This window comes from Schistocerca serialis, chromosome 2 (assembly GCF_023864345.2).
Source record: "Schistocerca serialis cubense isolate TAMUIC-IGC-003099 chromosome 2, iqSchSeri2.2, whole genome shotgun sequence".
Taxonomy (NCBI): domain Eukaryota; kingdom Metazoa; phylum Arthropoda; class Insecta; order Orthoptera; family Acrididae; genus Schistocerca; species Schistocerca serialis.
This window is the reverse complement of record NC_064639.1, coordinates 725,781,657-725,809,116: the sequence shown is the minus strand read 5'-3', so window position 1 is coordinate 725,809,116 and position 27,460 is coordinate 725,781,657. Positions and strand designations below refer to the sequence as shown.

Sequence of the window (27,460 nt, the reverse complement as noted above, 5' to 3'; positions counted from 1 at the left end):
TACATAATGTGAACTTAGCCATAGTGGTGGACACTAGCCAGATCACCACCAGCATGGTGCTGTAACAGCATGTCGGTGGGAGCTGGCAGCCACTTGGTCTTTTCGTGAATAAAGTGTCAGAATCACAAAACGCTTGGAGCACTTACGACAGGGAGATGCTTTCAGTATACATGACAGTGAAATACTTCTGTCCATCAGTAGAAGCCCAGAAATTTGTCATTTTCACTGACCATAAACCAATAGCTCATGTGTTTCAAAATAATCACTCGAAGAGTTCACAGCACGAATCCAGCAAATACAATACGTCAAAATTTACATCAAGCATCCATCATTTTTCTGGGATAGATAGACAATATAGTGGCTAATTGCTTCTCCCAAGCTTGTGCCATTGTCTTGCCCCATGTGAACTTTGAGGATGTTGCCCAAGTACAGGAGAGTGGTGAAGAACTGCACAGTTTTCGTCATGACATCTCCAGTTGCCTGCAGCTGGAGCTAGTGCCTGTCTCTGGCTCTGCATGGGTGATTTGGTGCGACATTTCCACCAGCACACACCAACTGTTCCTTCTGGAGAAATTCTGGTGCACTGCCTTTGACCAAATCCATGGACTATCACACACTGGCACTGACACTACTGCCATGCTCATCTGGCCCAGGCTCTGGAAGAACTGCTGTGAATGGGCATGTACTTGCACCACATGCCAGCATGCCAAAGTCAGGAGACACAACCACACACCCATGGGTATCTTTTGCAATGTGACATGCCAATTTGCACATGCCCATGTGGACCTTGTCAGCCTGCTCTCTCTCTCCAAAGGCAAGCGGTATCTGCTGGCTATCATGGACTGTTTCACTCGCTGGCCAGATTCAACACCCATTGCCAACATCACTGCTGAGACTCACCACCACCCTCATTGACACTGGTGGCATGCTTCAGATGACAGTCACTTGACGACAGACTGTGTCTGCCAGTTTGGCTGCATGTTGTTCACACACATCACCAGACTGTGTGACATATGATTACACAGAACCATAAACTACTATCTGTCAAACGGCATGGTTGAATGGCTCTATAGGACTATGAAAGTTGCCCTCATGTGCCATGACACCACCTGGATGGAGGTTCTCCCACTGGTGATGCTGGGCCTGCAAGTAATGCCTCAGAAGATCTGACAACAGACAACATGCATTCTGCCAGTGGTCAGATGGAGCTTGCACCTGCAGCCACCAGTGATGCGCAGATGCGACCAGCTTTCATTGCACCACCACATGTTCTTCCCACCACCTCACCCTGGTAGCCAGAGCTGCCACCTGAACCGCACTCACCACAGGCACACAGGTCACCCCCACCACAGCTGACAACAGATTACATCACCCATTCCAACTGTCATGTCCACTTAAAGTGTCTGTGCAGTGTCATCAAAACACCACACCACACAAAGCAGCAAGCATATCCCTCATCTGTCTTATGTCACTAGAATCTGGCACCCCCCGCCTGCCCACTGCTGTCTGCTGTAGAGACTCTGTATCCACTGGCCACACCTGCAGCCAGTATCTCCAGTTGAGCTGCGGACACCATCTCGTGTGTCAACAGCTGCTTGTCTGTCATGGCTGCTGGACTCGTGTTAGCATCCCTGTGCCTCTACCACATCGAGCGTTGAGACCGGATTGGCATCCATGCTGGCTTTCATGCTCGTGTTCCCATCAAGCTCCAAACGTCACATCCATGCCATTGGGCACATCCGTCGCAGATCCAGGACGCACTTTCAATTCGCAGCAACACCGTACTCATGCAACCCCATACTTGCAAGTTTATGCTTATCTGTGCAATCTCTGTACCTCCACTGTCTAGAGTGTTGAGGCCGGATTGAGTGTAAAGCTGTGCTACCATGACTGAGTCCCTCAACAAAATTGTAGGACAGCACAACTCATGAACCTTAGAATTGCCATTCTAGATGTCATTCTGAACAATTCAAATAGTGAACTTCATTCTACTGTAGTGCATTAACTGTAGTACTAGTGAACAGTCTGTGTTGTTATTAAGCTACCATTGTGTCAGCCTTAGAGATGTCTTTCCAAGTGACCCACAACTATAAGCCTAGGCTGTGCATTGCTATTGATAGTTGTATCCAGCACTGGCTGCTGCTGCTGCCACTGCTGTCACTAGCCGACTGCATGGGGACACGTCCACCACTCGTACTGAGGTCAGCTTGCAGACTGAGTTTCATGCTTTCTCGCAGCTATGGACCTCCACTCTTAAAGGGCAGATCTGTGTGGTGGCTGTATCACAGAAAGACACAAATGGCAGAACTGTGGTCACTCCAGCATTCGCCAGCCCAAGCGCACAGTTTTACCATTAACTGAAATTTTGGCAACAGTGCAAAGTGCACCAGTCCACATGAGACAAAGCAGGCAGGCAGTGTGAGCTGGATACTGTGACACAACACACGTCTTCGATCTTTCTCACTGTGGACCACACGGGTGGAGTTAATGCAATTTCCCACAAATTTGTATGTGAAGTCTGGCTAATTTACTCACTTTGTGGTGTCTCTCATCCATCCATGAGAGACACGATGTTCCATGGGCCATGCTGGAAACTGACAGTTCAGTGATGTGACCTTTGCTTTGTGAAGTTCACAGAGTTGCACAAAGTGCTTATCACCAGATTGTGTACCCTCCAGGATTTGATGATCAAGCCATATCATCAGTGCAACATGCCAGTATGGACATTAAAAACATGAGGTTGTTTGTAACACCTAGTGAGACATGCCAAAATAAGTGTACGTCATTAACAAAACAGCCCTCATCAATTTCCCATCACCAAGCCTATTCATTGGACATAGTGCATGGCTGCAGCAGTACTGCTGGTTTGCTGCACACCTAGGACTGTAAGCGGCAATAACATCATGTCCCCACCTCACTAATACTTTTCAAACATGTGACTGACCACAATGGCATCAAAACAAAGAAAATTACACAAAAAGTGTCTTATTATAGTATATTGTTTCATGAGTTTTAAAAGTTTTGCTGATTTTCTACACTTATGTTTTATTATTTATTTTTTTATTTTTTGTTTTTCCCCAATAACTGACAGTTTTGAGATTGTGATTTTATAATACTTTTATTTAATTTTTATACTTATATTTTGACCATTCCTATCAACATTGTTGTGAAAGCCCATATAATATATGAATTTTAAATAAAAATAATATAAAACTATGTGACATAGTTTTTATCCAAAGCTTGTCTCAGTATGGTGCACACATCCTAGTCACAAAAACAGAACTTCTCACAAATATGTGTAATTACAACCATTTAATAGCTGTTAACTAATACAAGGGGTATGCAAGACTGAACTGGTCAAAATCATTACAGCCTCTTGCTCAATCATAATGCCACTAGTTAGAAAATAAATGTTACAAAGTAGAGCCATACCCACCTGCCACAAGCACTCCAATTGATCCCATTGATTAAATTTAGTAAAAATCTGAATGATCTTTGTATATAACACTCACAGGCATAAATCCAAATTATTATAGTAATTTCCAATTGCTAAGCGTCTGCTAAACTAAATTATCATATAAACATTTTCTGCTCATCTTCAAGGTGCCTCACATGGAGAAGATGGTGGTTACTTATTTACTATGGGAGAGACACCTCTAAACCTCAGTCCTGAATCTGATGAACATAAAGTTCGGAAAATGATAGTTAAAATGTGGACCAATTTCATGAAATCTGGGTGAGTATAATATTGAACATTTAATAATTACTTTCTTGGTTCTTCTATGGCTTACAAAAAATAAAACATACAAAAAATTAAATAAAGTTGATAAATAAAGAAATTATCACCTCCACCAATAAGTTGCTCATTTGTACTGCGAAACAAATTGAAACATGTTCTATATAAGTTTAGGTAACAATTTGAAGTGATGTTTACAGAAAATGTGATTATGATTTTGTAAAATCAAGACTCATTCAGTTACTATTAGAGAAAGTAATTCCCTCAACCCATAGTAAAAGTTTTGTGTTTGTATGAAAGCAGATATGTGACATGTAGAAATACTGGTAGCACTTGCAGACAAATCACTTTCTTCCAACCAGTGCCAATTTTCTCCACCACTTCATGAGGTAATGGGCAGGTTGTGGCGCCCTGAAAATATTCTGGTTTCGGAGTTGGCATGGCCGCTCGGCAGGCTATGTGGTGCCAGACATTGGGCAGAGCAAGAGGGGTATCCCCAGTGCATGGCCCAGGCTAACTGTTTGGCTGGGAATTCCATGCTGACGCATTGTCAAGGACTGTGCTTTGTGTCGATGAAGGAGATGTGTATGCCGGGAGTGCCAAAGATGGTGGACTTCATGAAACCATAATGGCAGACATTTCACAGTTCATGTAGAAATTAATAATAGCCAGAGAAATCATGATAACTTAAAAAGAAACATGTACATTACCATTATTTGCATGATTATTTTGATGGTGTAATCAGATTTAAATATATTTATTAGTTTAAAGTTTAGTATCTGACTGTAAATTATACAAGTAACACCCAGGAACGAATTTCCAAAATCTAAATGGTTCATCCGATTTTGTTGATTGGTGTGTCTTTAGAAAGCTATTAGTGTAAATCTAAATCGGTATGAATTACAGGCATGTAACTTGAATAGTATGTGAGTTATTGGAGATCAAAGTGGCCGATTACTATTAATCACTTCAAGTATAAGTGCTCCACAGTGACACGGAAAAATGGTAGCAGCATGCTTATAAATATATTTATTCGTCTATGTCTTTGTTTCTATCTGATATATACTATTCATGAAGAAATTGGTCAAATATTTACTCCGTTTTAGAAAACACGGACACATTAGGCTACTTGGTCTACTTTTGGTTTCTATTCCTATTTGTTTATGTATTTAATAATGTGTGTTAGAGAGCTTTTATGGTCTAGCTGTACAAATATTTATTTAGTTTCAAGTTATTTAAATGTAAATCCAGTATTTCATATGTGTTTCAATATGTTCGTGAATGTGCCTTGGCTTGGAGAAATGGTGGGAGGGCTCCAGCCAATCACAGCACACGTTAATGGGAAGACTGGATGGAAGTGGGGGAGGAGCATCGGGTCACAGAGGGGACACAGGAAGTGCTGGATGGGGAGGCATGACGAGCGGTCGCGGGAAATACTTGGAGAGCGGAGCAGTTTGTGCTTGGTCGTGGGAGATAGAAGTATTTCGTAGTGCCAACTTGTGCACTAGTGAGATTTCTGTGGCTTCTGCAGTGAAGATGTAGTATGCGTTTAGAAGTGAATATCTTGCAAGCTACGTTGTTGCTCATAACTAATTACATGAAGTAGGAATTTATTGTTTCCCTGTTATTCAACTTACATTTTATTTAAATGCTGGACCATCAACACCAATAAGTGTTTTACAGTAATAAATGGCATTCTTAAAGGTACTTCTGCTATTGTACTCATCATTTAAAGTCATTAAAATAGTACCTGCAGATTTTATTTAATTGGAATCTTTCGTTTTTGAATTTCTATGTCACATTCAAAATTCGCAATTGCCGAGTAATAGGAACCTTCGACTAGTCGATTCATGTGTATATTCATATTGTATATGAATATAATAGAGGGAAACATTCCACGTGGGAAAAATATATCTAAAAAGAAAGATGATGAAACTTACCAAACAAAAGCGCTGGCAGGTCGATAGACACACAAACAAACACAAACATACACACAAAATTCTAGCTTTCGCAACCAATGGTTGCCTCGTCAGGAAAGAGGGAAGGAGAAGGAAAGACAAAAGGATATGGGTTTTAAGGGAGAGGGTAAGGAGTCATTCCAATCCCGGGAGCGGAAAGACTTACCTTAGGGGGAAAAAAGGACAGGTATACACTCGCACACACACACATATCCATTCACACATACACAGACACAAGCAGACATTTGTCTGCTTGTCTGCTTGTGTCTGTGTATGTGTGAATGGATATGTGTGTGTGTGCGAGTGTATACCTGTCCTTTTTTCCCCCTAAGGTAAGTCTTTCCGCTCCCGGGATTGGAATGACTCCTTACCCTCTCCCTTAAAACCCATATCCTTTTGTCTTTCCTTCTCCTTCCCTCTTTCCTGACGAGGCAACCATTGGTTGCGAAAGCTAGAATTTTGTGTGTATGTTTGTGTTTGTTTGTGTGTCTATCGACCTGCCAGCGCTTTTGTTTGGTAAGATTCATATTGTATACTGTAGACTCAGCAGTATATGGCTTGTAATGCAGCAACTATGCACCCCTGCCCCTAGACAACAAAACCACCCAAAACTTTTAATATTTCAACTCTGAGTCTGAGGGTACGTAGTTGAGGGCCACCTCATTTTTTTTTTAATTTTGAAAGCCTGCAACTAGCAGCATCAGTAAAAATTTTGTACATATCATGTTCTAACAATTGAAGTCTCTGACATATGCCTGAGGGCAGACATTGAAGCAATTCAAAGAGGCCCTGGTTGGCAATATATCCCATACAAAAATTGATAAAAGAGAATAAAGGTGGCACTGTTCTTACAAAAACATATTGGCAAAATTTTGGAATACGAGGTAGGCAGTGAAAAAATTGTGCTGCATCATCATATATCTCACAAAGGAACATGAATGCAAGTTAATGTTCCTATATTATCTTTTTTGTTACTGACTTATTGAACAAAGTATATAGAATTAAATTTGTTCAGTGTCACTTGCATGATTCAATAAAATTCTTCTGAATGTGTGACTGTGCCATGATGCAAAATAAAGTAACCAATAGTGTACTACTGTTGCAGGCAGCATTTATCAGTGTAGTGTATCACTGCAGCTGTATGTGCTACTTGGTCTCTAAACATCTATTTATCACATACAGCACAACACATATAATCACTTGATGGAGACTGTTTGTAACAGTTGCCAAAATATTGGCTGTTATATTTTACACCATGAGACAGTCACACAACTAACAGAATATTATTGTATCCAACTCTGAAAGGCTACTCACCATTTTAGATTTAAACTATTACACTGTTTGATACCCACACAATACTCTGTAAATACATTTCATTCATATTAATCTAATATTATGTGCCCAAAGCAAAAAAGTTTAAAAAGTCTGTACACATTAAGTATCCAGAAACTTGACAAAAATACTTTTTTGCAGTTTCTGTTCTTCTCCCACACATTATCTACTGCTACTCAGTGCCTCAGCACAGCTAACAAGTTTATGTTAAGGGAAATGCTTTAGCCTATTTTGGAAATGTACTTCGTTCACCTTACGCACTAGTTCCTTAAGCTGCATTATTCTCCACTGTTTATGCTTGATAAGTTGCTTTTATTTTACCATTACTAGTCTGAAAAAATAAAACTGGGATACACATGTCACTAACATTAGTATAACATTATAAATGTTTAATACTTGGTTTTAATTTTCGTTTCATGATTTTCAGTGTACCAACTGAAGAGCCTTATGATGATGACCTCAACATTATCTGGCCAAAGTATACACTTAAAGAACATGAGTTTTTGGATATAAATGTGAAATCATCCATACAGAGGGAACTGGAACCAAAACGTCTTGGTTTCTGGAGAGGGATATTCCCATCTTCATGAAAAGTTGTGGAACTGAAAACCCAAGCTAAAGCATGTGTTTGAAGACAGTATTGCATCTAATAAAACTTTTGGTGCAGAAGTGAAAGTTAATCTGTTTTTCCCAATGTCTTTTAAAATCAGAGATGATAATTTGTATTACAACCATTTTTACCCTTTCACTGTATTGTGGGTGGGATACTTTAAGTGCAACCTTCACACAGACTGCTAACATTCTGCTACAGGAAATTTGTTGGAAATGTTAAAGAAACACTCACATATTGATTTTCAGACACTGTTTATGGACATCTAAATTATTTCCTCTCAAGAAAATTCTGGTATATAGAACTGCAGTAGTTGACACTTTTCCAACATAAATTTTAAAATGTTGATATTTATTAATGTATATTAATTCTAATTGTGGAGCATTGTTTGATCAAATATCTTTCAAACAAGATTGAAATTCATTTTAATATCATTACCTAGTGCAGGAACTGAAATACACATTCCACTGAACAGCTAGAGACAATTACGAAAAGGTCACAGTGGAAAGATTGTATGTGGTACACTGATGCCTCAAAAATGAGCACCAATGGATGTTTAAAATATGAAGCCAGGAAAGTTAGAAGGAAAAAAATATGTATTGTATTGTTCTGTTGAACCTCATCATCATTTTTGTACGTAGTTACAGACTGGTATAGAACAAGTCAGTATTACGAGAAGATCAGATGTGACAATTAATGTGATGAACATCAACAGTACAATTATTACAAATATACAAGAGTTTACATACAAAGAAACCTGCAAGCAAATTATTACTTTCACATAACTGTACTTAGTTTTCTTTTACAATTGAGAATGTGATTAAACCTCAATAAAGGTAAATGCATGGATACTCTTAATAAGACCACAAAAAAGCAATAGGATGTTTACTATTCTTACGGAAGCATGTGATCATAGTTTACATCATCATATCTTTTTGCACAAAAGACAGAAATGCACAATACATCATTGTCATCAGCTTATGAATTTATAACAATTGATCTAGTTTTAAAATGTTTACAACTTATGCAGTAAGTTTGTGACCATAGTTTACAATTACAGCTTTTTGTGTAAAAGACACAAAGTTGAAAATTAAAAGATATTACAATTTATGACATCAAGATGAAAATGTGTTGTATGACGTCCTAGTTCTTCAAGCTAACATTTATTTATTTATACTGTAAGAACAAGTACTGAGGAGATAGATATGTACAGGTCCTAGAATTTTGCTGTCTGTTTTTACTGCTTCACAATTAACACAGTCTATACAAATTTTTCACTATTGCTATTCAGTACAATAATAATGTATACAGTTAGGTTTTAACCTGATAGCAACACTATAACACTTCTGCAGTAGGTAAGTATGTACAACTGCTTTAACTGCTGAGATATTTTTCATCATATTGATGTTACAGGGTAGTTTGTTGTATACAGCTTGTTTCCTACTTGGAATGGTCCATTTTGTTTCAGTGTTATATTTAAATAATGAAGATGTATAGCCTGGTTTCTTCTTGTGTTATGCAAGTGAATATCATGGTTTCTAACTACAAGTTGGTTATTATGATCTAATTTTTTCCTTAGAAAAGTATTACTTAGAAAATATATAAACAAGATGAAGTACAGTCGTATTTACCCATTCAAACACTCCCTCGGTAGCAGCAACTCTGTCAAATCTGGCTGAAAAGTGATTGTCACAAGTAGGCTATTTTAAAATGATGTGGTCCACACCAGATTTACAGTCCAAATACATTAATTGCACTTCAGTATGAGATAGCCTACAGTTGTGGCCAGATCGAGTCTCTTCTGTTATAATTTATACACCGATAAACAGATAGCCACATACTATACTAGACTCAGTTGATGTTTTAAAATGTGATTGTTTGATTACAGTAACCCAACATTGAAGTGGCGTATGTTTAGGTGTGGCAGATATTTAATTAAATCAGTCACTAATTAATGTTCTCAAACTATTGTTCTTGAAATCTAACTATCAAACGAGCCCAAAACTAATGTTCAAAATGAGTATAATTTTGAAATAACACACTACACAGTCTGGTCCTATTGTCACAGTAAGCATTTTTGAAGATTAACACAGCTCATGAAATTAATTATGAGTTCATGCTTAATCATTGCTAACTCAGCTACAGTACAGTTTTGGACACAGATCTTATTTGCTTCACAACTTCCACAGACCGACTGAAATGGCTCCCAGCAGCCTCTCTTTTTTTAAGTTTACAGTAATTAACACTATCTCAAATATTGTTGTCCACTATCTTTTTGACAACTTACAATTAGACATTTTCATTCCTGGTTAACTCAACAGTGGAGAAAGATTCTGCCGCATGTGAACTTTTAGATACTATACGTAATACAATACTTGTAATAACTGCTATTAAATTATGCCATCTAGTTTGCCAAAATATGGTTTTACATTTCAGTAACAATGTTTTTATGAAATGTTGTAATTACTCTGAAACTAAATGAGTTACTAACACATTTTAAACATTAGATGTCTAAATATTTCAATTATTTATATATACTTTTGGTCTACTTAACCTGAAAGCAAGTAATTGGGTATAAGTTTACGTAAGAACAATGATAACAAAGTTTGCAATTACTGGTGTTTGTAATCAGCAGTTTTTGGTACACTAATCACACTTATGAACTACAGTTAATCAAAAGAATGTAATGGATAATAAATTTGGACAAGCCCTGTATTAATGTTCAAAATTTCTGGTACTGCCATATAATCTCTGGGAGGAAAAATCATAATGGGGCAGGGAGGCTGGGAATCCACCTGTTTTGTTACAAAAGCAATGGAAGATCTTTAAGTTATTTTAATAAAGGCTTTCACAAGCTTCTGGTAGATGCTATTTCCATGGTTCATACAATTCTCTTTTTGGCTGTGAAACATCTCTTTCTGGCACTTGAGTTTCCACAGAAGATTGTTGTATTGCTGTAGGGGATCTGCTTTGGCAAAGTACATATTTTTTAATTGTTCACTCATATGTGCAGCTTGAAAGAGTACTAGAAAAAATGCAGTAACAGATGATGTTCAGTTTATTGGTTATATATTTTTATTGTTCTCAGATCCTCCTGGATTCATTTTCCAAGAAATGTTAAAGCATTTACATTATCCACATTTCTGGTGAATAACTCTACAGTTGGTGCTAACAGATGCTTATTCTGTAATGTGTGTAGATTCATAGTAACTGGTTTTGGAGTTTTAATATTAGATTGTTTGCAGTAAACCACTTTGTAAGATCTGAGGTACATATTTCGATTTCATTCTGCAACTCTTGTTCGGTCATTCCTTTGACTAACACATCTGTGTCATCAACAGATTTAATAAACTTCTGATGTGGGTTGATTGGTTTTGGGTCATTTTCATAGAGCAAAAACAAAACTGGTCTCAGAATTGAGCCTTCTGGTACACCATGCTTAATACACAGTTTTCCTGAGTGACAGGTCTTCATTTTATTCCCTTTTTGGAATGCAAGGTCAAGTATTTGCTCTCTACACACTCCAGTTTCATAAGATGTTGTGGCTTATGACATCAGATGACTCTGAGAGATCTAGAAAAATTGTGGAAACATGCTCCTTATGGTCAATTGCATTTAAAGCTTCATTCAGAAATGCAAAAATGGCAGTCTCAGGAGATCTGGGTTTATGAAAACCTTGCTGACGGTCTGTGAAATTGTTGTTTTTTCTATAAAGTTTATTAATCTCTTATAGTAGATTTTCTCCATTATTTTGGATAACCCAGATAGGAGTGAAGTGGGGCTATAGTTGGATTCATCTGTTTTTATCCCTTTCCTGTCGAGATATTTTACTTTGGCTGCTGACCATTTTTTTTGGGAATGTGTCATTTGAGGGCGAGCAGTTGCAGATATCGACTAGAGGCTTGTCTATGAAGCGAGCACATTTCATAATTATAGAGTCTGTTACTTGTGTTCTGATTTGAGTCCTTTAATAGTTTCTAGCATTTCCTTCTCACTAGTCAGGTATAGGAAGAGTGTCTTATCATTAGACCTACATTTGAACTGATTCATTCCTGCACACTGCGAGTTTTGCTGTACGAGGTTTCCTGCTACCTGTGTGAAGTATGAATTAAATTTATTTGCAATTTTTTCTGGATGTTCTGCTGCTGCTTTCTCTCCTTGCAATATTCTAAACGACTTTTATTTTCAGAGTTTTTATGTATCTGTATTTTGCTTTTGTTTTTGCCTTCATCTATTATGAAGACACAAAGAAGGTACTGGTTCTAAATTTTTTACTGATACTGGTTAATGTAAAATAAGACATCAAGGAAGAAAAAAAAGAAAAATGAGTCAAGTGATATATTTAATATTATTTGTCATCTAGTTACCAATGAAAAATTGTCTAAGCTGCAAATGAAATATATCAAAGAACGTAAAAATTTTCTCTCATTTGCAAGATAATACCAATGAATACAAATATGAAATAAAAAAGTAGAGACCCTGTTCTTAGTACAGCTTACTGGAAGGCTAAAAATGGTTGTGAGCTATATTTATTAAAACTCATTTCACAGTGATCTATACAGTTGTAGGTATTTAAACTGAGCATATACAATTGCAGGACTCAGAGTCAGAGTAGAAGTTAGCAGTGCTTTGATCTTAATAAATATTGTCCTCAGATGGATTTGCAGTTTGGGTTATGTAACAGGCATACAATCACAATTAACCATAATAACGTCAGTGAAAGTGCAGCAGCAAAAAATGCCATGTACAGGAAGGTGTACATAAATGAATGATGAACACTAAGTTCACTTAACGAAAGTTAAGTCAGCACTTGCACATACAAGAGCGTGGGGCAAACTTCCTCAGGGCAGAACACGTACGGTATATATACAGCTACAAAACATTCCAGTACAATGATTCTTGACATTTGTGGATACTTCTAGAATGTACTCAAACCGAAGACAGAAATTAATTAAACTGTTTCAGTTCAGGTCAGTTTTGAACTCGTGACCCTCCATGCTACCATCTAGCATCATAACCACTACATTACAGTGATTGCACTACTCAGCTTCTTCTGCATCATTGCACCCTCCTTAATAGAACATCGTCTCGGTGTTATGTCCTCTTAGTCCATGAACGAGTCATCGGTTCTGCATACTCAAACTCCTGATGACCTGATGCTTGCCCTGGCGGTGATTTTCTTAGAACTTCTTTTGCTGCTACGCTCTTAGTCACCTTTCTGCTTGTTGCCTTGTGCTGGAGCTTCAAATTTACCCTGGGTTGCAGGATCCTTAAAGGGCTTTATTTGAAGGACATGGACTGTATCTCTGATCTTTCGTCATCTTGTGTTGGGGTCAAAATCTTCAACTTCACAAGTAACATGAGACAACTGTCTTACAGCCTTATAACATCCAAAGTAGCGCATGAGGAGCTTCTCAGAGGGACCAACCTTCTGAACAGGAATGAAGATCCTGACAATGTCTCCAGGCTGGTAGACAATAGGGCAGTGGCTTGCTTCATACCTTTGGCGATGGTTTTTTTGAGCCTGCACCATGCGATTCGAGCTAACTGCGAAGCTCCCTAAGCTCTGGTTAACACCTGGCTGATGTAGTCGTCATCCATGTCATCAGGATTTAACGGAAACACACTGTCTATCGTCATCATCGCCTCAAGCCCATGCACCAGGAAATATGGTGTAAATCCTGTGGTGTCTTGTTTAGCAGTGTTGTAGGCAAACATCACAAAAGATAGCACCTCATCCCAGTTGCTCTGCTCAACATTGACGAACATTGATAGCATGTCGGCCAAGGTCTTATTAAGGCATTCAGTAAGCCCGTTAGTTTGTGGATGGTAGGCAGTCATCATGTGATGAGTAATGTTGCACCGATGGTTTATCTCTCACAAGATTCAATTGAAAAACTTTCGCCGGCCGAAGTGGCCGTGCGGTTAAAGGCGCTGCAGTCTGGAACCGCAAGACTGCTACGGTCGCAGGTTCGAATCCTGCTTCAGGCATGGATGTTTGTGATGTCCTTAGATTAGTTAGGTTTAACTAGTTCTAAGTTCTAGGGGACTAATGACCTCAGCAGTTGAGTCCCATAGTGCTCAGAGCCATTTTTGAAAAACTTTCACTCAATCCATAATTAATGACCTTGGGGCACTGTGTTTTAATACAATGTCTCCTACGATAAATTTGGCTACCTCGAATGCTTCAGCTGTTTTCTCGGCTTTTGTAATGGCATAGTGTGTCGGATAATTAGTCCAAACAAATAACACTGTTCTACAAAAAAAAACCTTTTTTTTCTATTTCTGATAAAAAGTAATGTGATCCTAGTTGTCATTTGAGTGCTGAATTGAAAACTGTTTTTGGTTTTTTTTCTGTCAGGGATAGTTTATGAGTAATCGCAATTTTATTTCTCTTTTCAGTTTCTGATGTAGTGCAGCAAACGTGAGGTGAAATTCGACAAACAAATGCACATCTTTATGATGTTATAAGTTCATCACATTAATTGAGGGTGCGATCTAACATATAACACAGTAACCTTTGTGTATACACTTTGAAGCATTTATTTGACATGAGAAATTACAGAAAATTGACAAACAATGAGCCACTGCCTTGTAATGCACATCACTTTTTTCTCTTGTATTGTGAATCTCTCTTCTCTCGAATGATATTCCAGCAATAATCTGCTAACATAGAAGGTACCCACTTCCCTTCATAGTGCCTTTCTATGGTGGAAATGTCTTTATGGAATCTTTCCGCATGTTCATCCGATACGTCACTACAACTCTCTGTGAAGTAGTCCAGATGAGAGTCCATCATATGTACCTTTCAAAGACATATTGCACCCCAAATCCTGATATGCTTTGATCATATCCTTCACCATTGCTTTGTAGTTAGTAGCTCTTCTTCTTCCGAGGAAGTTTTCCGACATCATCTTGAAACAGTCCCATGCGGTTTTTTCTTTATCAGTTAAACATGCTTCAAAATTTGCATCTTTCTGCAGCTCTCTGATTTCTGGGTCCACAAATACGCCTTCCTTTATTTTTGCAGCTGAACGACGGGATAATTTGGTAGCTAGATATGCAAACCCACAGCCTGTTGGATCCATGGCCTTCACGAATTGTTTCATCAGGCCAAGTTTGACGTGAAGCGGTGGAAGTAGTATATATTCAGGAGCTACCAGACTTTCACGTTGTACATTCTTTTCGCCAACTTTCCCTCTTCGCCTAGGCCATTTCTTTTTCACGTAGTGAGAATTTTGGTCTCGACTATCCCACTCGCAAAGAAAACAGGCATACTTTGTGTAGCCTTGTTGCATTCCGAGTTCCATAGCAATTACCTTGAAATCTGCACATATTTTCCATTTGTGTTCATTGTGTTTTAATGAATTTAGCATCCTTTGTACGAATTCGTAATTCTCTTTTGTCAAACTAGCGTAAGATACTGGAACAGAGGGCATTTTATTTCCGTTATGGAGCAAAACACCCTTCAGACTTGTTTTCGATGCATCTATTAAAAGTCTCCACTCCAGTGAAATATAAGTGAAGTTCAGCACTTTCATCAGGCCAGCAACGTCATTGCAAAATGTCAGTGCTTCGTCACTTGAAAAATAAGAAATAAAGGCATGTTCTCTGTGCCTGAACACACTGATTTTAGTACTTTGGTGCAGTAGATTATACTCTTGTAATCTTGAACCAAGCAGCTGCGCCTTTTGTTTACTTAGTCCTAGATCACGTACTAAATCATTTAAATCTGCCTGTGTTAACAAATGTGGCGATGACTCACTTGTGCAGTGATATAAAGAATCATCATCTGTGATTTCTTCAGTACTACTTATTTCACTGTCACTCAGAATTTGACCTCGAGCTCTTGAAGGTACTGGAAGGTTGTCGGAATGCTGAACTGGCATTCTCGCTGAAGGCAGATCTGGGTAAACAATGTGCCTCTTCGACTTTTTGCTTGTAAAACCCTGAATTTTTGTTAGACAGAAATAACAATCAGTAGCATGGTCCTTAGGCTCCCTCCACACCATGGGAACAGCAAACAACGCCACATTCTCTTTACCTTTCCACCACTGAATTAGTTTGCAGTAACATGTAGCACAACAGAAATGTGGTGCCCATTCTTTATCTTGGTCTCCTACCTCTACTCCAAAGTAATGTTTGTATGCTTTCTTTATGACTGAAGAAATTTTCTTCCTATTTCTGGCAAAAGTGAACTTCCCACAGATGTAGCAGAAGTTTTCCGGCTTATATCGACATCCACGATGACGTGGCATTTCTGCAAATTTAAAAATACCACTTTGGTAATACACCTGTATTAAATTAATAGTAGGGAACTAGAGGAACGCTGATGTGTAAAAACAAGCAGTCGTTTTACCTTCAGCACCAGGCTCAATCAGTATACACACAGGAACTAAAAAATTCAACCGTGCTCGGAAATATGACAGACAGTTACTTGTCAGCCAAAACACCCACTTGTTAAGACTGACACAAATTGCGGCTAACACCACTGTTGTAAACTCGATGCAGCTGCCCCTAGGAGGCGTGAAGCTTTACTGCCGAGGCAGCGACCGGCTGTCGCCGTTCGAGTTAATGAGATGTTTCAGGTGGTCTTAATGACATAGGTGTGGCAGCGGTAACCTAATGATGTCTGATTCTTCCCACAAGAAATTATCACGTTCTATCACTACTGGATGCGGCAACATAACCGTATTTCTCTATAACGTCTCTGTGTTTGCCATGAATTGTGAATATACATACATATATATATATATATATATATATGTATTACATAAAAAGTAACCCTGACAACGATATTTTGTTTACATATTTGAATTTCCCACGGTAAAATGGTCTAGAAGCACATACTTTAATATCAGAAATAGAACCCATGTCCAACAGTGTAATCCATCCATTGCCACTAACAGATGTTGGAAATCATCCGAGGTCAGTCCCAACATGCTGGAAAGGCGTTTCGGCTGGTGGAATTGGTATGAGTCAGCCAGGTGGTTTCTGAGGAACTGCCTTTCACCTCTGGCACTCTCGACAGTGTGACATATAGTGATGGACATTCCTATATAAACCTGGCCAGAAAAATCTCTTGCGGATCCTATCGTATGTCTTAATAAATCCTAACTGTCCAGCCTGAGGTGTGTCATGGAATTTCTGTAGAACATCTAAGCACATGTGTTTAAGAATTACTGGTAGCCACCTCTTTCCAAACGGATTAGTTTTTTTGCAAAGTAAATCATTAACTACCTTAAATTGTACTTTCACATCCTCTGACTGATTTAAGGCAAGCATAATTTGATATATCTTGGTGTCCTCCTCCTGCTCAGCAGAGAGATCCTGGAGTGGAGCGAGACAGTCACTATCTTCATCAAAGTCTTGATGGTCTTGCACAGGGTTTCTTGAGAGACAGTCGGCATCTTGGTGTTTTCTTCTACTTTTGTACAATATGGTAATGTCATACTCTTGAAGACGTATTGCCCACCTCGTGAGTCGTCCTGTTGGATCCTGAAGACCTGTCAACCAACAAAGTGAATGATGGTCTGTAACAACTGTGAATGGCCTTCCATAGAGATACTGTCGAAATTTGCACATGGCCCAGATCAAAGCAAGACATTCTCTTTCTGTAGTTGAGTAGTTTCTCCTGGCTTTTGTAAGTGTCCTAGAAGCATAGGCTATAACCTTCTCTTTTCCATCTGAAATCTGCACCAGAACAGCTCTGATCCCATACCCACTAGCATCTGTGTGTAGTTCTGTAGGTGTTCTCTCATCATACAGACCAAGTACAGGGTCGGTCATCAGAGCTTTTCGCAGCACGTCAAAAGAATCTTGTTGAGCACCACCCTAGATGAATTTAGCATTGGCATTTAACAACTCTTGGAGTGGGCTGGCTTTGATACAAAAGTCTTCGATGTAATGACAGTAATACGAACACAATCCAAGGAAACTTCTCACGTCTCTAATACTTTTAGGAATAGGAAATTCCGTTATAGCTCTCACCTTTTCTGGTTCTCACCGCACACCTTCGTTTGACACAAGGTGCCCAAGTATTTTGATTTCTTTTGCTCCAAAGAGACACTTTCTTGGATAAAGTTTGTCTGCCTTGCTGGAGACACTTAAGAACGGCCCTCAGTCTTTTTATATGCTCATCAAATGTCTCTGAGAACACTATAATATCATCTAAATAACAAAGGCACATTGTCCACTTCAGGTGCCTTAGAAGATTATCCATCATTCATTCAAAAGTTGTTGGTGCATTACGCAAACCAAACGGCATTACCTTAAACTCATACAGGCCCTCAGGGGTGATGAATTCTCTTTTCTCACGATCAGCCTCATCTACTTTGATTTGCCAGTATCCTGAGCACATGTACATGGTTGAGAAAAACTTAACCCCCCCTTCAGACAATCTAGTGTATTGTCAATTTGTGGAAGAGGGTAAACATCCTTTTTAGTTACCTTATTAAGTTTCCTTTAATTAACACAAAGTGCCAACTGCCATCATTCTTCCTGACGAGAACCACTGGTGACGACCATGGTCTCTGCGAAGGCTGAATGATGTCATTCTTAATCATTTTCTCTACCTCATGACAAATTATTCGATGTTCCATTGCTGACACATGGTATGCTCTCTGGCTTATTGGTTGAGGGTCTCCAGTGCTTATCCCGTGCTTCACCGTTGATTTTTATACTTTGCTCTTCAACTGTGGATTGAAGCATTCAGAGAACTCTTGAAAAATGGCAAGTAGCTTCTTCTGTTGTTCCTTAGTGAGATCTGGTGATAGTTGAGCTAGAGGATCTTGTCTCGTAGTGGTAGCGCTAATTTCGCCCACAGACTCTGCATTTGAGGTTTCTATGACGCTCAGCAATTAACGGCTCAGCATTTGCTATGCACATGCACCTTGGAAGGATCTGCGGTTCTCGGTGACAGTTAACTATCCACAATTCACCGAATCCATTCTTAAACGAGATGGCAGAGGCTAGGATTACCAAGTTATTCTTCAGTGGTATGCTTCTCTTACATTCCTCTAAAAGATCCACGGGTTGATGCATGGCATGACATATGACAGCTACCTTTCTAGCACTGACTGCAGAAATAATCACTTCATCCAGCACACACATAGTCTCCACACACTCGGATGCGCACCTTTCTGTCCACAGTATCTCATCTCATCTCGTCTAGCATAATCTTCGAGAGACAACAATCTATAATTGCTTGAGAATCTTTCAAAAAGTCCCATCCGAGAATGACGTCCTGACTACACTCTTGTTAGACAATGAATTCTAAGGGCTGTGTATGGCCACTTATACCCACATGAATGACACATCTTCCTGTAGGTTTTACATATTTCCCATTAGCCACCTTCAGCAGAGGTATTCTACTGTCAACGAATACAGTTTTCTGTAACTGGCGATGGTACTTCTCCGAAATGACTGAATATGATGCTCCAGAGTCCCCAAGAGCTTAGGCTGGTCAGCCATCCATGAGGATATCAATATAGTTTCCCATTATTTTTGTAGTGATAGACAGCAGAGGATTTTTCTCTTCAGCAGCCTCACCTCCAAGGAAGGTCGTACCCTTTAGTTTTCCAGGTTGCGGCGACTAGATGATCGGCTGGAGCTTCTAAACAGCAATGGATACCTTGATCAGAGTGTTGGGGAGCGTCCTCTCCAGTGGCTACCTTGCGGCGAATGGTAACCTATGTTGTCCTGCACTCAACTCTTTTTGTTAATCTTCATCGCCCCAGAGTTGGCGTCAGCTAAGATCGGTCTTCTGGCGCGGGCATCATCAAATATCTGCTGCCTTTCTCGACAATAGCACACCACATGTCCTGGTCATCTGCAGTGGAAACATACTGGCTTGTTATCCTAGAGCCTCCAGACGTCAGTCTTCCTTGGTGCCCAACAACTTTTTCACTGTTTTAAAGGGAAATTAAGGACAAGAGACTGGGTTCAATGTCTGTTCCACTTCCTCCCTTAAGACCTCTTGAAGTATCTCGGTTTTCTGCTCGTTGTGCAATCCAAGTGCCTTCTGAACTTCCTCCCTTACTATCTGATGAAGAACATTTGTGAAATCAGTTGCTTCCTCCATCACAGACATCGATACAACGTTTGGAAGCTGTTCAAACTTCTTGCATGTAATTCTTTTTTGATGCATTGTCTCGATACACTGGCACGATTTTATGAAGTCTGTTGCTGTCGAAACCTCCTTCAGGAGTAGGGCTTGTTAAATGTCCTTAGCAACACCCTTCATGAGATGTGCAACCTTAGCTTCCTCCTTCATTCAAGGATCCACTATTTTACACAGTTCCAAGATGTCTTGAATGTGGGACGCTGTCGTTTCTCCTGGATGCTGTGCCCTTCACTTTAATTTATCTTCAGTCTTGCACTTCTGTCTTTGTGTGTCGCCGAAATACTTGTGCATTTCCGCCTGGAATACTTCCCAGCTTGTAAACTTCTCCTCATTGTTCTCATACCATTGCTTGGCAGTGCACTCCAAATAAAAAAATATGATAGCCAAACACACGGTGTCATCCCATTTGTTAAATTTGGGTATATGCTCACACACTTTCAGCCACTTTTTTGGATCTTGGCCATCATCACCAGCGAACCCGGAAGGATGTCTCATGTAGTGGCACACAATTGCTGTCATCGTAACATCCTCCTCTTCTGTCTCTGGTAGATTGCTATCTGTTGAATATGGCTCAAACTCAGGTTTCTCGCCATTTAAACGGCAGCTCTGTCATAGCCTGATGGGAGTCACTGTGTCATCGATAATGTGCGGTATCACAAATTCCAATATCTGGCGCCTTCACCAGAATAATGGCACGTAGAGGAAGGTGTACAATGATGAATGACAAACACCAGCTTCACTTAACAAACGTTTATTCAGCACTTGAACATACAAGAGTGTGGAGCAAACTGCCTCCGGCCAGAACACATACGGTATATAAACAGGTACAGAACTTCAGTACAATGATTCTTGCCATTTGTGGATACTTCTAGAATGTACTCGAACCGAAGACAGAAATTAAAAAGTTTCAGTTCAGGTCAGTTTTGAACTTGTGGCCCTCCATGCAACAATCTAGCATCATAACCACTACACTATGGCGACCGTGCTACTCTGTTTCTTCTGCGACAGTGTTATGTGTCCATGATCACAACTAACCACAATAAATTCAGCATAAAGCAGTTTTAGTGATTAATTGCTATGGGCTTTGCCAACAAAAGGCAAAATATGAGTTAAAAGTATAGTTTTATACATAGTTTTAATTTACAAATTTCACTGCACGATACATTACAATACAGAGTAAAATATTCATTCTGGAAAAAAAACTTGTAACTGAGGTAAATCATTCTCTGCAACATCCTTTCTCCCAAGATAACTAGTTTGACAAGGTATTCATGTGAGTTTCAGAGGTTTTGAAAGTAGGAACAAAGAACTGACAGATTGAAGCTGTGAGATGGGTAATGAGATGTGCCTCACTAACTCAGTTGATGACGGCAGCATCAAAGAGAGACAAAGGTCTGGGTTGAGTTTTTCTAGCACATCATGTAATCCATTGGGAAATAGTAGATAAAGTATATAGAATAAAAGTAGTTATCTTTTTAACAACATACTGGTAATATTGGTTTTATGCAAGTTGATGTTGATGAACAGTAACCAGAAGTATAAATTAATTTAATACCGGAGGCAAGATTTCTGTTCAGCATAACTGGGTGTCATGGAACAACTATCAACATCCAGTTCTTTTTTTTTTTTTTATCTAAACCAGATACATAGATAGTTCAACATTAATGGCCATATAGTCAGTCTATAAGCCATAAAAGATTGCACTGTAATTTACTGTTGACCAATCAACAGCCAGTGAAGCAGATGCAACAAGTGTAATGGACCGGTAACAACAGTCCATTACCATGAGCTGGGTAAGCATTGCTTCAGGGTGTAATAGCTGATCTCCCACCCAGATGTTGTTGGTTCTGTCAGTGGGTATAGGAAACAGGAGTCTGTCATAAGTGAGAGTGGATTTAGGATGAGTTCAGGAAAACTCTTAATTAGTACATCAAGTTGCAGTGAATACAAATGTGCCCTCATCCAGTGGGTGCAGCCTGATACCGATCTATAGTGTCCTTGTACATGGTGCAGTGAAGGTACACGCACAGTGCCGAATATCACAGGTGCCAGAGGTTGTGGCCAGCTGAAAGTGGCACAGAATTTTTACAGGTTGGAGTGACTGCACAACAGGACGTACCCTCTACCATGCACATCACAGTGGTTTGCATAATATGGATGTAGATGTAGAAATCTCAGTTTTCCTGGATTTGAAACTACAAAATTGTCATTTTACATAGGAAATAAGATTATGGTTTTTGCCTTCTGCAGATCATTAAATTACTTTTAATGATATTAAACAATTATATATTTGGTAGTAGGAAACATAACTGCAAAAACAATGCAGAGCTTGGAAGTGAGTGGGCAGGGTAGTGGGGCCCAGAGATAAACTAGTGGATGACAAAAACACTTTACTAATCCTCAGTTACACCTTTTGTCATCATCACTGTGAGGTAGATATGCCCCACTCCAGCATAGTGTACTAGCGACTATCAGTGGATGGTTGGTTTCTGTGTAGGTGGGACAGAACTTCTGTAGGCACCCTGCATTGCTGACATCAGGTCAGGTAGTGGCAACCGTCTGTCAGCAGACCAAGGCTCTAAGGCAGTCGTGCATTACTTTTTCTTGCTGTGTCTGCCCTCTGCTGTTAAATGCCTGTGCCCAGGTGACTGTCTTGGCTCACATCTTCAGCACTGGTAAAGGAAGACTGCCACAGGACACAACCAGCTGCTCCCCTTGCAGGAGTAACACGGTGGCTGGTGTAGATGGCAGGTCTGCTGTGTTGAGGCACTAAGTTTCAAAGGGTGGACTCAGTGTGAGAGGCAGCTGCCCCAACCTACAATGACTGCAGCTAGTGGTACAAAGTGGTCTCATTGTCTAGCATAGCCCTGGCTATGGATGCTGGGCTCTGAATGAATCTGTCTCAAAATCCATGTTTATTTACACTGCTTCAGAGCATATTTGTTCCACTATTATCTGGCTCCCAGTCACATAGCTAATAACATGGTTCGTGCCCTGATGTGGTGACAGTCGTTGCCAGCTCTGGCTATTACTGCTGCATGGTGCAAGTTTTGCAGATCACGGCTAGCCTGTTCCACAATCCATTTCATACATGTTGCTGTATCCTATATGTCAACACACTGCACTTATCAGGCAGCAGTAACTAACGTAATGCTCCATGGCAGCTTTTTTACAAATTCATACAAGTTTCACTCAAAACTAGGTAGTAATGCTACATTGTCCTTCCCCCCCCCCCCACCCCCCACCCCACCCCCACCCCCGTGCATGGGGAAGACCCAGTCCCTTGAATGTTGTTCAGGACTGGCTCCCCACTGTGAATACTTTCACCATCAATTTACAAAGTAACTGACACTCTCTCAAGATTATACTAAACTAAATATACATTTCTTACATTACATTGAACTTTCTGGATGCTTCCTTGTAATTTCTTCAGTGGGTTTGTCTATTGTAAATGTGCCCATTGCACATCATTGACTCTACATCACTTTCCTCACTCTTCCAACCTTCCTCAAGCTCTAACAAATTCTGTTTTTATATAAAAATACCTTCCTTTTCATGCGCAGTGGGCACTTTCCACTGGAACCTGTATTAACCAGGGATTGGGTTGTGAGTAGCTCACCATCTCAAATAAAAGTTATGGAAAACAAAATCAGTCTCACTGTGCCACTAGCAATTGTGACAGTCCACTGGACTGGACTGCCCATCATCTACCATCCCAATACTGCTCCACGAGCTGCATTAGATGTCCCACAGGGATTCATCCCTCCTGTGTGGTTGTCATATGAATGAACTGAACTTGGTTCTCAGTTCTCATTTATGTTTATACTTTTGTTTAAGAAGTACTTCGTAGAGTTCACATCCGGCCAATGCAGCTGCAGTTGGGTTATACTTAAAAGATTAGCTACATCATTGTAGTTGGTACATGGAACACTGGTCCCATAATATCACACATGGTTCCATGCATTGCTCTCTTGACAACCAAACACGTTTCATTCAGCATCTCTCTATCTATAGCCCAATGCTTTGTTTTACACCTATTATGCAGTAATTTTTGTTTCTTTACAGTGACTGTACACCATGGAGGTTCCATCCCATTATGAACTACTCTACTGGATACATATCTATCCAGTGCATGGTCAAATGTTCTTTTAAACTTGAGCCAGAGTCCCTCTACATGCTCCTGACTTGCGCTGAAAGTTTGTTTCCTGACTGAGATGTGACACTACAGATTTTTTTTATCTAGTTCACTAAACATAAATATCTTTCAGCTTGTTTTAGTTTTCCATTGTACTTTGGTAGTCATTGTTGCTACAACCACGTCATCGTCACTGATACCAGTTCTAATGTGGACATCCTGAGAGAAGTCAGGTCTATTTTTTGCCGTTCAATATATTTCCATCATGAGTAGGGTTCCTAACTATCTGTTCTATGTAGTTTTCAGAGAAGGCATTTAGCAATGTTTCACTGGATGTTTTATCACTCCCACCACTAACAGAACTGTAATTTTCCCAATTAATTGTTGGATGATTAAAGTCAGCACTGATGATTACAGTATGATAACATGCTCAGGTGAACTGAGGTATCGGTAGTACACAACACCTAAATACGTGTCAAGGCATCAGGCTGCTGGCATACTACACTTCAAATAACCCACCAATGGCAGCTGTGGTGGCCAGCCATCAGAGCTGCTTGCAGTTGGTCAAAAGATTAGTGCCCACGGCACAACAGCTGGCCCCCTGAAGGCCTCCTCTACATAAAGAAAGCGTGGATGGAGCTCCTTCTCAGATTGTGTTGTACTGCTTATTGTACCGTTTTACTTGAATGTGGATGAATAAACTTTTGTTCTGGGTGGTCGCACTATTGGTAGTGTCTAGCATTGCAATACAATTGCCATCAATGTGTTGTTCACTTCCATGTTCTTGGTCTACTTGGTTGTTATATGCAGTTCTCATGTCCATGGAAGCAATGCTTAAATCCCTCCTTGAGTAGCATCATCTCTTATGCTTGCTACCATGAATTTGTCGGCCATGTTGACTAACCAGACTTCGACACTGTCAGTGTACTCACCACCTTTTCCCCCTAATGATGATGTCAAAGTCTGGAAGGCTTATGAGAAGTAGCTTCAGCAACACTTTCTCTGACTTGGTGTGACTGATATAAATGTGTGTAAAACTTTGTTCCTTTCTTGGATTTCCCCTCAGATTTATCAGTTATTGTGCCAGTTAGCAATGCTCCAGGAAGTGGCATCACTTTTGCTTGACAAAAAGTGTAAGTTATTCTCCAATTATCACCATAAGCACACGCATGTTGTTGCATCACATGCCAAGTTCTATCATTGTCATGTATAGCACTAACAATCCTACTGGGCTTGGGTGGCCCAAATCCACAGCCTGTCACAAATGTCAGTTTGTTACTGAGGCCCACTGTGACAAGGACATGTGTCAATGTACACTAAAATGTGAGAATGTCCTTGGCTGAAGTGTTAAATATTGCTATGTCTTTCAAGGTATCTTATGCTGCTGGTGGTTGGATTGAAGCTTGGTGTGACATCTCTGTGGTGGCTACTTTTCCTGGTCTCTAGGCATCAGCTATTTCTCAAGGGGAGAACAACATGACAGCCATGCAAATGCAGCCTCTGCACTGCACTGGACAGTGACCTGCCAAAAACAAACAGTCATAGCAGTGGCTCCACTTGCAGCAGCTGTAGAAAAAAGGGACATATAGTGTCTGTGTGTTGTCCCCAGCCCTGCAGATAATAAGATGGATGTTAATTGTGTGTCTCCAGTGCCTATGAATAACAACAAACTGTTTATTGTAATGGGCGAAGAGCACCAACTTCTTCAGTTACTTGACTTTTTTCACAACAAGCAGCATATTCCAACTATGGTGTAATTTATGACTCCCACTGTGCATAAATCGCCTATGCCCTCAAGAAGTTTCATGTAAGTTGATTCCTGCCATCCACAGCTGCTGCAGCCACTGCCTCTGTATGGTGTGCACTAGTGAGAGGCTGGTGGCATGCTACCACAGTTAGCTGCTTCCTCACACCAAAGCAATTGTCCCAGGTCTGCCAGTGCCTTCGTGTCCTCCCTCAGCACCTGTCCTGGCCTCACAGGGTGTTCTGATGTAGTGTCAGATCCACCCTCTGCCTGCATGTCACTGCCTCCTGCCTCTCCGGCATCCTGATGCATGCTCCTTGCTCCTGGCCCTTCCTGTATGGGTTCACAGCCACCTGCGCTTACACTGCCAGCTGGGTTAGCCATCAGTTCTTTCACCAGTGACATCCCCTGCACTCCTCCCAAGTGGCTGCTGCCATCACCATTGGCACAGTTGAGGACCCATCTGTCAAGGTGTTCCCAGTAACCCTACCACCGTTCATCCCTTTGGTCTTTTAGGACAGGGCGGGGGCTGGGGTGCAGCTGGCACCCGCTACAGGGGCCATGGATGTGTTGTCATCACCTATTACCTGTGGCACCTGCTACAGAGGCCGTGAATGTGTCATCAGTCACATCATCACCATCATCAGAGGTGTGCCCTTCCCCAAAAGTGGAGAGGTGCTGTAGCCCTGTACACAACAACTTGGTATGTGGTGCAGCACCGGGCCACCAGCAGTTTCCCAGGCTGGCCACCTTAGTTCCTTGTGGTGGGTCACATGACCAGTACACATGGCACGACATCTGCTGTGTTGCCTACTGGTGCCCTCCTATATATCGACGCCTCTCCTCCTCAGATTGTGTTTTACTGCTTATTGTACTGTTTCTAAGTTTATCATTTACTTGAATGAGGATAAATAAACTCTTAGTGACCTTAGTACTGGTTGTTTCCAGCTTTATGACAACCCCACCTTGGCATGGCTGTAGATTTTCCTTGATCATTTCCACATGCTGATCCTTGTCTACCACTACCAGTATCAGACCACCCTCTTTTGTCTGCACAAACTTTCCTGCTATTTCTAACCTTCCTGGATAGGTGTGCACCGTGTAAAGCCTACACAATGTGTGCTTGTCTGCCATGGTTACTTCACTGACACATTATCTGTTATCTCTCCCACAGTTGCTCTATGGTAGTAGAAAGACAAGTTTTGACTGTTAGGGCCTGCTGTTAATGGTAGTTCTGGCAGTAGTTCTCTCTGCACGTTCTTCAATCCCTTCAGATAGTGCTCAGGTGAAAATACGACCAGGCTCAATTACCCTTGGATTGCCTGAAGAATGGCTTCTTGCAAGCTCATTAACTCCACTCTTGCATCCTAGATACTACCTCTCAGTGATTGCAGAAGTCTTGTTAGTGTTATTCTCACATCCAATACTTTCATTTATGCTTGAACTGCCTCTAAATCCCGCCTTAAAGTGCTAGCTGATGCTCTGGCATTATCCGTTACCTCTCAGGTTAGTTACTGAAGCAGGCATGTGTCGTTCAGCATGCCACTCTCCAAACTCTCAGTCATCTGGAAGGCCATTTTACAGTTGCCCTATTCCCTTCTGCCAACTCTCTCACAGCTTCAACTGTCCTATTTAACTCACACAAAACTACTTTAACAATTTACACAAAATAATGCAAGAATAATAAACATACAATACATTGACTACCTCCTTGGCCTTAAGGAATATTGTGTATGAGGACATGGTCCTCCTCTTCCTGTTGCTTACTCTTCTGCTCCTTATTTTTTGCTCTCTTCTTTGGTCCTTCCAGTATTCCCCTGA

General features: G+C 40.3%; 2 protein-coding genes across 3 annotated transcripts in view; both read left to right on the top strand.

Annotated features, from left to right (window-relative positions):
• Positions 1-7,701, top strand: part of LOC126457931 (esterase FE4-like) — a 179,200-nt gene extending 171,499 nt beyond the window's left edge. For both annotated transcript variants that reach the window (XM_050094642.1, XM_050094641.1), the window contains exons 10-11: positions 3,604-3,736; positions 7,454-7,701. In XM_050094642.1, the coding sequence (XP_049950599.1) occupies positions 3,604-3,736; positions 7,454-7,616 (296 nt within the window). In that variant the 3' untranslated portion in view covers positions 7,617-7,701. The remainder of the gene's footprint in view (positions 1-3,603; positions 3,737-7,453) is intronic.
• Positions 1-27,460, top strand: part of LOC126457930 (juvenile hormone esterase-like) — a 561,537-nt gene that overhangs the window by 409,372 nt on the left and 124,705 nt on the right. The gene's annotated exons all lie outside the window — the stretch shown is intronic.